Source organism: Pteropus vampyrus, unplaced genomic scaffold, assembly GCF_000151845.1.
Source record: "Pteropus vampyrus isolate Shadow unplaced genomic scaffold, Pvam_2.0 Scaffold42, whole genome shotgun sequence".
In the NCBI taxonomy this organism is placed as follows: Eukaryota; Metazoa; Chordata; class Mammalia; order Chiroptera; family Pteropodidae; genus Pteropus; species Pteropus vampyrus.
In genome coordinates this window covers 3,451,688-3,462,253 of record NW_011888823.1, presented here as the reverse complement: position 1 = coordinate 3,462,253, position 10,566 = coordinate 3,451,688, and the positions used below count along the sequence as shown (strand labels likewise).

Sequence of the window (10,566 nt, the reverse complement as noted above, 5' to 3'; positions counted from 1 at the left end):
AATGCCTTTTTAATTTTTTTGTAGATATTTAATCATGCTTGCTGCCCTCAGTTTCAGTCCCTGTCAGTGTCAATGACAGTGTCGGCAGCATAGCTCATATTCCCCTGGGGCTCCTCAGTGATTGGGGGAGGAGCTCTCTGGGTTGGGGGTTGGGGGCTGCAGCTCAGCCTCGGTTTGGCAACGCGACCGGTAAAAATCAGCTGTTGTTTTTCTGCCATCTCGTTTCTCTGCTTTCTGCCCTGATGACTGGGCTCTGCCGCCAGCTGCCTGGAGCTCACAGATTTCCCAGGCAGGGCTGTTTAGGGAACTTACCGCACCTTCTCCCCTCCCCCTCCCCCTACAGGGAGCTTCAAGGGCTGCGAGAGGCAGCTTCTTTATTTCTCCCAGTCCATCCCTCCGATACCCAGGGTTCGGACCTGTGGTAGCTCTTATGTGCAGATCCCACGCTCAGATGTGCTGGTGTGCAGTTTGGGTGTTTTTTGTTGAGTTTTAGATGTTCAGCTTATTGTTGTTTCAAGGAGGGAGATCTGGGGATGTCTCTCACTCTGCCATGTTTCTCCACTCTCTCCATAATCTCATTTTAGCTGTATTCCTTCCATAAAGACTCTGTCTTAAAGTAAGGTCGCATTTTGAGATACTTGGGGTTAGGACTTCAACGTATGAATTTTGGGGTGACACAATTCAACCCATAACACCCCCTTAGGCTAAAGGGCATTTATCTTGATCTGTGTCCAGGCTTCACTTCTGGGAAGTTTGTTGCCCAGAGCTAAATAGTTTTCCAGAGTCTATCATTGGAGTGCAAAAGAAGACTTAACTATCCTCAAAAGCCTGATGGTGCCCATTGAACAAGCCACTCAGTCTAACCCTGAGTGACCATCTCACCATCTGGGCACTCATGTTTCCCATTGTAATTCTAGGCCAGGGTGACAGTAGTCCTAAGGGAAGTTATGGTTTACCCTCTTATTATCCATGGGTGCTTATCAGGTGATGGTTTCACTATGGATCAGTCTTTACTTCTTCCTCCATGCTGATGTTATCAGTGACGCTGTTCTTGGCCAAGGTGGCTAGGAGCATGGGGTCAGTCCTTAGTTGAGGAATGGATTTCCATTCCCTCTCATCCAGCAGAACTGGTGTGCTTTTCTCTTCCTTTGGCTGGTGCAACCAAACTTCTAGTGTCTCGTTAGGTTTTTGCCCAAACCTATCTCAAATTCCTCTTTTCTTCCTCCTTGTAAGAAGGGACCTCAGCGTATCTCTGAGGAACTGACTGCCCTTGATGACCAGGGAGTATTTTATCTGTGGTCACAGCCACCTGTGTGTACAAAGCAGTTTCATTTTCCTAGTATTACAAAAGGGTAAGGAACAATCATAAAATGCTTTTAAAAACTTGTGTGGGGCCCTCTCCCTTTTTACTCTAAATACCAACATAACTAACTCACAAGGGCTCTCAGGAACAATGGTCAAAGACCCTTGTCACTAAACACGTCAACAACCCAGTCTGCTACTGCCTTCCAGGGTCCTGTTCCATACCTTGATAGCTGACCTGCAGGGTCTCACTGTCTTTTTTTTTTACAAAAGGATGTTGTGACCTTATCAGCTTTGGTGAGGAAGGAGTTAAAAAACCCCATGGAGTCAGTCTATAGGAGCAGCGAGGTGCAACTTTTATATCTGGAACATACTGCTTTTTAGTTGGTAAAAGATAGCAGTTTTTCTTCACCCGCCAGAGGGTTTCAGCTTTGTCACTCTGCCAACACTATTCCCAGAAACCACTTGACCACTTGACCAGTCACTACCACTGTGACCTTCAGCTTGCTAATCAGCAAGACGTCATTATACAACGAAAACTTTGGACTTCAGAAGAATTTTCTTGACACTTTAGGAATGCTCACAATTAAACATTTTATTGCTGGTTGCACATTTTTGCAATAGTACCTAGGAAGAATGGGCCTCACAGGCATCTCACTCACCAAATCACTTTCCCTTTTGTCTCTCCTCACTGCAATTCTTACCCCAACCTATCTGTCGCTTTTTACAGAAACACAGACCAAAGAATTCAAAACAGGCACTGGAAGAATTCCACAGTGGCTGGAAGCTCAGGGAATCTAGGGGCAAGGGGTTGGGGGTGGAGGGAGCTCTGTCAGTAAGAGCACTTTTATACTTCCTTTCGGTTTTCCGTAGCCTGCCAGAATAGATAGGACTGTGGGAAGACCCCAACTCTTCCACACTGCCAGTCTTATTTCTTCTAACCTGACCTGCATAATCTCCTAGTGAGAAGACCCTTCCTCTGCCACCCCACCCCACCCCCACCCATACTTAGCCACACCATGTGCTACTAGATCACAGGAATCTATTTGTCGCCTACCTGCCCATGGCCCCAGGTCTCTAAAAGAGCATTGTAACTTTGCCAGCCCCGTGATGAGTACCAAATGCATCAAGTTCACACATTAGACAAGACAAGGCCAAGGCCTAACAGATTCTTCTAGGAAAGATACAACAGGCCATGTTTAGATTTAGATAGTTTATTATTTACTTAGAGTGTGAAAAGAAGAATCAGCCAACGGTGTCAGTTCCCTGAGATCCTTGTCCCACACATATAAAAGAACAACCCTGAAATAAAAGGGGTCTGATCACTGCAATTTAAGTCGTGGGGTACCCTGTAGTTGAGGAGCCCCTTTCAGACTGCAGTGACTTGGTTTTATATTCTTCAACTCTTTTCTGATGGGGTGGGGCAGAAAACCCACACCTCATCAGAACCTACAGAGCATGAGAAATTGTCTCATGATAATCTCCTAAGGAACTTGAGAATTGAGTACAAGGTGGCCTCAAGGCAGCTCCTTGCAGGCATCCAGGCTTCTAGCATCTGGGAGGGTCACAGGGCAATCAGCCTAAAGACTCAGAGAAGGCTGGTTTCAAGGCTTTCTGTATTTGGATACATGCCAGGTCAGGAGGGTACCATGGTGGAGCTATTACCCAACAAAGTGACAAAGCTGTTAGTGTTGGGGCCGGAGCTAGAACAAAATCTACTGCCAAGTAGTCCCTGACCCCTTAACTGATACTGCCAGCTATGCATAACTGAGCTGAGATAAAAACACTTGACAATGAGACAGCCACTTTTTTTCCTATGAAAATTACCATTGTTTAATCAGAAAATATAAAGACACAAAATGAAGAAACTCCAAGTCTTCTATAATCTTGCACATGTCAAAATGCCTTGTATGCATAGGCGCTTAATAAGCGTTTGTGAAATGAATCCATAAATACACAGGTAACCTTGGGGGTAAGTAAGCATTGTCCCTGCTTGTTTGTCCTTGGTAAATAGGCATCCACACTTTACCCATGTGTCACCTACAAATCTATGTGTTTTTAAAAATGAAAGCATACCATATATTCTCTTTTGTAATCTACCACTTACTAAAAAATACATATGGCTATCTTTCTATATCAATTAACACTTCTATAACAGTTTTTAATGAATGAATTCAACACTCTCCCCCTTTGGAGTCTCACCTGGAGGAGGCCAGCCCTCCCATTCATCCTGGAAAGGATCCCCGGGGAAGTCTGTTCTGAGAAGTGGTACTTAGAACCTTTCTGAGAACCTTGGCGCTTTCTAACTGGCTCAGGTTACAGCCAGACAGAGCACACATCTCTCACGAAGTATTCTGTTGTCTTTCTAAAATAAGTTCTTATGTAAATAGATCCTTGGTAAGTTCCACTGAGTAAACTAACTGAGAGGAGGAATACAAAAGAAGAGCTAAGAGCAAGACCTAGGCGAAGGGGGAAAAATCCCAGAAACCTCCAAACTGAAACCAGGAAGTGGTGCTATAGTCTTTGGATTCCAGGGAAGAAGCTGGTTCCTGAGAAAATGGTTATTGATCCAGTGTTTTGAAACATAACATTTTTTTTCTGATTCCAAGATACGGTAGAAGTTTTGAAAAACAGATCACAGTATAAAGAAGAAAGTAAATTATCTATAAACTGTGACTCAGGGATAACCACTGTTTGCATTTTGATAAAAATCGTGACATGTAATTTTACTTGACCTTAACAAAAGGAAAAGAAACCAAACTTCAGATAAATATTTTTTCAAAATGAGATATTTCTTGAAAAGAATTCTCTAAAATTAAATAGTGAAGAGGCATATTAAGAGGTTGAGGGTATTGCAGAGGTTCTCAACTGGGATGTCTTTACCCCCATGGAAATGTCTGGAGACATTTTTGGTTGTCACAATTTGAGGGAGAGGGGTGCTAGTGGGTAAAGACCAGGGATGCTGCTAAATATCCTACTATGCTCAGGACAGTCCCCACAGCAAAGAATTATCCAGCCTCAAATGTCAACAGTGCGTCTACGGCCATGCTACCCTGAACAAGCCCGATCCCCTCTGATCTTGGTAGCTAAGCAGGGTCAGGCTTGGTTAGTACTTGGATGGGAGACCACCTAGGAAGACCAAGTGCTGTAGGCGTAAAAAAATAAAAAATTAAGGGATTGTAAAATGACAAGGTCCTTGCAATCTGTGAGGTCAACCAAGGATTGCCTTGCCTAAAATAAATAAATTAATTAATTAAATAAAATAAAAATAAAATTAAAAAAATGCCAACTGTGCTGTGAGAAACCATGGTTGTTGCATAGTTGTGAGTTGTGGGGTTTTAAATAGCGCAGTTTTAAAGGGCGTAAGTTTGATTCTAGTTAGTAAGACAGTTTTCTCAGGGGTCAGCAGGGTAAGTGGTTGAAAGCACGGCCTCCAATCAGGTGGACTAAGTTTGACCTCTGACTCTTGCCACTTACCAGTAAAGTGACCTTGAGTAACCTCTTTGGGTCTCTGTCCTCATCTACAAAATTGTCCTAATGTTAACCTACCTCATATCGCTGTAGTGAGGACTGAATGAGCTAACGTAATTAAAATGCTTGGAACAGTGTCTGGTATATACTAAGCTCCATGAAAATATTTGCAATTATTATTAATAGTATTTGTTATTAATATCTTAAACCAATGGAATACGCAAATTAAACTTACTTTTAGAATAATTCTTCTAAGGAATTTAGCATAAAAAAAATAGATGATATATTAAGTTCTTTTTAAATGGAAACATTAAGAAAAATTAACGAAATGAATATCTAGGGCCCACTTCTAAATCTAAGGAGTGTATACATGAATTCAGAGGTTCAGCAAGGCTTTCCTGTTTTCTAGAGTTACCTGATCAACGGCAGGTGACTTATTGTTTCCCAAACACTTTCTTTTTTTTCCCCTTTAGACTGAAAAAATTTGAATGCGTTCTCATGGTTCAAAACTCAAAACAATAAAACAAGATATACATTGCACGGTCTTACTCCCACTGCTGTCCCCTCTTCCCTCCCACAGGTAATCACTTTAATTAGTTTCTGATGTATCAATCCACCTTTTTCCATACAAGTAAATGCAAATCCTGTGTATTCTTATTTAGCCCCTCTTTCTTAGACAAAAGATGTCATGCTTCCCCATTTAACAATGTATCTTGGCTACCTATCCATTTTTTCCATATTACAATCTATCATTTCATATTAGTACACAAAGAGCTGATTTATTCTCTTTTAAGGTGATACAATATTTCATTATATAGATGCCCCATACTTTGTTTATAAATTTGTTTGTAATTTTTATAGATGTTAGCAAATTGTCCTCCATATAGGTTTGTGTTGTTTTAGACTTCTACCAATAATGTATGAATATGCCTGTTTCTCTCCAGGAATCATTGTAGTCTGTAGACAACCAACTTTTCAAAATCATAACACACCGGCAGGCATTACTGGGAGGTAGAAATGGAAACAAGCCTAAATGGACATTGGGGTCTTGTCAAAGCTGCATCCCTAGGAACTGGCAGAATGAGCCATTAGGTCAGGGTGGGTTCTGGGCAATTGTGTAATATATTGAGGGCAATCGTGTCGCATTGGTCCTAGAAGAATTCAGTTTTTAATGCCAATAGTAAGACCCAGTAAGACTGGTGTTTTTCTAGACTATGAGTTGGGCGAAGTTTCCGTCTATAATTTGAATGATAGATCTCTGCAATTTTGATGTCTCTTTTACAGAAGTCCTTTAGCCCAGTTTCTACACTGGAGCAGATTCTGAGCCTCTTAAAACCTCTTAGTAACATTGTGAGAGATGAAGTTCCTAGGAAACTATTATGTTTCATTTTTTTTCAGTTTGTGGGTATAAATTAGCCCATAAATTTAGTTTCAGTATTTGTGGATTCTTTTTACGTTTCAGCCCCACCCCTGGCCACCAAACCAAAATATTTTCTCCCTCATTTTCAATAAGTATAAAAACATTATAGCAATTTCACAGATGCTATGGTATCAATTTTCAAATGCTTTAGAAATTCTAAGATAAAATATTTAAGAATTACATTACCTAACACAACGAATAATTTTTTTTTTAATTCAAACCACTGAGTTCCTATCTGGATTCTGACTTTCTCATTCAGCTTCTTATTTTCCCTGGAGTTTATAAACGTGTTTCTTTTTTCTTGTTGATTGTATGAGATATTTATCTTCATCTTGTTAACAACAAGCTGCACTAAATTTGAATGCTTCTATTATATCTCATTGAAAGGCTTAGTTTTTTAAAAAGCTTAGGCCCCAAGTATTTACACCTCAACATACTTCAGTTTGCCACTGTAACCCAGGAGCCCCAGGCCTGGAACTTGCACCTGGGTTTATATATTCTGGGAAAACCACCAGTAGGACCAGAGGGGTGAGGGAAGGAAGCTTTAGCAGAAGAGGCTCCTTCTGACCAAGTACAAACAGAGCATTTATGCTCACAAGCAGAGAGCGGGGTCATCTCACCAGGGGAGCAGCCAGCTATCTTCTCCGATGGATTGGAGCAAGATGCGCTGCTTAGTTACAGAAGCAGATAGCGTCCATGAGAATGCGGACCTGCCACCTTCTTGAGCAGAGCAAGCAGGTAATGTGCACGGGAACAGCAGAAAACGTCCTCAGGAGCAGGCACTGTCTAGAACTCTTTGTGCCCTGCCTTCCTTATCGCTGTAGGCCAAGAAGCCATCTGTCTTCTGAGTGCGTGGAGGGGCTATGTTCTGAGTTAATCCTATAGCTACATATCCCATTTTTCTGAAATCTCTTTCTCTCAAGGACCTCAGCTCCCCCAGTTCCTCCAGTTATACCAGATACTCATTGCTCTCAATATTCTAACACCTGTATGCCTATTTTTTTCAGTGTTCTTCTTTTGGAACTATAGGCTATCCCAGTGCCTACCTCCTACACAATGTGATTTTGCCCAGCCCACTTGCTATGGTGTAGCCATCAGAACTCCTCCATCCCATCTTCTCTCCAGGAAGTGTCTGTCTGGCTGGGCCATGGTTATTTAGCTTTGGTTGAATCCCACAGGTGCTGAACAAGGCCAAGTATGGTCCAATGTGGATAACCCGCATAGGGTCTCAGACTTACGTTCACCTGGCCAGTGCCCCACTCCTGGAGCAAGTGATGCGGCAGGAGGGCAAGTACCCAATACGGGATGACATGGATCTATGGAAAGACCACCGGGATCAGCAGGGCCTGGCGTATGGCCCCTTCACCATGTGAGCTGGGGCCTGAAGGGACTTGGACAGGGCCGCAGAGGGCCAGGCCCAAGGATAGTTAGTGGCACTGGGCAGCCAGTAGATAATGGGCAGGGTAGGATCTCCTTGCATCCCCTGAACCTGACACCCAGTCTAGAAAGCAGTGGTTGGGATGGGCTGAAGCCCAGGGACCATTTATTGTCTTTTCCACTGGTATCTTGTATGACTTCGAACAAATGAGTTATTTCCCCTTCCCTGGCCTTATGTTTCTCATATGTAAAATGGGAATTTTCAACTACAGTATCTCCAAGGTAACTCTAGGACCTTTCCAGCTCCATTATTCTACATTATGGTTGAAAATATACCAACTCAAATCATAATAGGACATATCTGTTTATAGTTGACAAAATGTCATCACCATGTTTGTTGGGAGGGCTCAGTTTAATTTTTAAAATAGTCCCCAAATCATGTATTGTATGCTTCTTGTCAGATGTAAGTTTCATGGTGCTCTCCACCCACAGAGATAGATGTAAGTCCTAGTCTTGTCTTGAAGTTATACCTAGAAAAGTTATTATTATTTTGGCAGTGACAAATTGAAGGATGAGCTGAAGGATGGGCTGAGTACATTATATACCCATATACCAATTGTGGTAAATAATTGAGAATCACTGGTGATAAACCATTCCCAATGCCACAGATTGTAATTGGATCTATTACAGGTTTTTTATTTTTGTTTTTGTTTTTGTTTTTTGGCTATAGTATGTTCACAGAGCTCCAAAAACAATTAATGGCATTTTATTTTCTCTAGTTGCTTGACATCCATGTTTTAGTCATTTCTTAAGGGATTAAAGTTGATCCTGGTGGTGGTAATAGTAGCAGCAACAAAGATAATAAGTAACTATGTGTGTATGGCATGCCAGACATTGGGCAAGTCTCTTTTTATTCATTCTTTCATTTTATCATCGCAACCTGGCTATGAAAGAGATAGTAGTTTTATTCCCACTTCGTAGATGAAGAAACTGAGACCCAGAGAGGTTTTTGCATCTCTCGCCTGAGTTGACACAACTAGCGAGTAGTGGAATAGATCTGAACAGCACTACTACGAGAGAGGCACTCTTATTCCCATTTTACAGAAAAGGAAACTGAGGGACAGAGGAGTTCAGTCGCCAGTAATCATCATACTTGTGATTTGTCCCCTATACAACCTGGTTCTAGATGCCCACCTTAACCACTTCCACTCTGCCGTAGTGAGATTCTGAAGTTTTGTGCTTCGAAGATTCTGTCATTTAAAAGTTTGGTGATTCTGTAATTTAACATCTAGGAGTCTGAGATTTTCCTAGATTGTAGGGGTCTCAGGGTGGGAAGATGTCCTCTAAGCTAACCCCTCTCAGATACTTACGTTTGTGCTGCTCCTCCATTCCCTGCAGGCAAGGACAGCGCTGGTACGAGCTGCGCCAGGTTCTGAATCAGCGGATGCTGAAGCCAGATGAGGCTGCGCTCTACGCAGATGTTCTGAATGAGGTGATTGACAGCTTCATGGCTCGACTGAAACAGCTGCGGGGGGAGAGTGCCTCTGGGGACCAGGTGCCCGACATAGCTCACCAGTTCTATCACTTTTCCTTGGAAGGTACCTTTGTTGGGAGAGGGACTGGGTGGGCATGGGTCGGGGGTAGGTTGTGCTTACCTTCCTCAAAGCTTTCTGGGTTCTCTGTGCCATGACACTGCCTCCTGTGACGGCCTTTGTGCACTGCCAGCAATTTGCTACATCCTGTTTGAGAAACGTATTGGCTGCCTGGAGCGGTCCACCCCACAGGATACCAAGGCCTTCATCAATTCTGTCGGGCTCATGTTCCGCAACTCACTGTATGCCACCTTCCTCCCCAAGTGGACCCGACCCCTGTTGCCCTTCTGGAAGAGATACTTGGATGGCTGGAACACTATCTTCTCATTTGGTGAGGAATTCAGGAAAGGAAGTTAGGCGGTAGGTCCCAGGGTCTATGCATTAGCAGTTTCTCCCAACATTTTTGCCCCCATGCTACCACCTGCTGGTGTGGCTCTTGGTCCTTGAAGATCATGACTTTTGATCTTATACTCCCCTGTTCTTCATTGTCCCTGTAGGAAAGAAGATGATTGACCAGAAACTCAAGGACATAGAGGCCCAACTGCAGACAGCGGGGCCAGATGGGGTCCAGATATCTGGCTACCTGCACTTCCTACTAAATGGAAGACAGCTCAGTCCTCATGAGGCTGTGGGCAGCCTCTCTGAGCTGCTCATGGCTGGGGTAGACACGGTGCGTGAGGGGGGCCGACGAGGAGACCAGGGGCTCCCAGCTCCCATCCTGAACAAATTCCCTATTATCCCCCACTTGAACCTGACCTTCGTCCCTCCAGGTACCTGCTTTTCTTTCTGTAACATGGATATAGAACTAGAAGGAGGGCAGGGAATTGTCTTTTTGTAAGAGGGATTCATCCATCACCTCCTAGAGCCTCTCAAATGGCTGGAAAGTTTCATCTCACATCTAATCCAATTCTCTTGCGCTATTAATTTAAATGGAGAGTTTAACAGGTTGTCCACCAGCACCTTCATTGTAGGATCTCTTTCCAGTCCTGTGTCACGTTGGCTTTCTCTCTGCTACAGTCTCCTCTGTTGTTAGAATGCGATTCTCCATCACTGATGCTCATACCGCTGTGGAGTCACATTTAGCGTGGAGGGCCCCCATGAACCTCTGTCTTATTCTGCCATTCTCACGGCAAATTAGTTTCTCTCCCACATTCTGCCTTCACCCACTCACATACCCTCCCATTACCTAACTGGCTCTTTCCTGGAAATCCCTCCTCACTTCATCTCTCATTCTACCTCCTAGACATCCAACACACTGACATGGGCCCTGTACCATCTTTCAAAGAGCCTAAAGATCCAGGAGGCCTTGCATGAGGAAGTAGTGGGCGTGGTGCCAGCTGGGCAGGTGCCCCAGCACAAGGACTTGGCCCACATGCCTCTACTCAAAGCTGTGCTTAAGGAGAC

General features: G+C 43.4%; 1 protein-coding gene and 1 pseudogene across 1 annotated transcript in view; both read left to right on the top strand.

Moving 5' to 3' along the window:
• LOC105291113 (sterol 26-hydroxylase, mitochondrial) overlaps positions 1-10,564 on the top strand; it is a gene marked incomplete at its 3' end in the record, with an annotated part of 31,823 nt that extends 21,259 nt beyond the window's left edge. Inside the window, exons 2-6 of the mRNA XM_011358688.2 lie at positions 7,372-7,562; positions 8,969-9,168; positions 9,296-9,493; positions 9,660-9,832; positions 10,406-10,564. Of these exons, the coding sequence (XP_011356990.1) occupies positions 7,372-7,562; positions 8,969-9,168; positions 9,296-9,493; positions 9,660-9,832; positions 10,406-10,564 (921 nt within the window). The remainder of the gene's footprint in view (positions 1-7,371; positions 7,563-8,968; positions 9,169-9,295; positions 9,494-9,659; positions 9,833-10,405) is intronic.
• On the top strand, positions 4,338-4,456 carry LOC111738739 (annotated as a pseudogene).
• Positions 10,565-10,566: the final 2 nt, after the last annotated feature.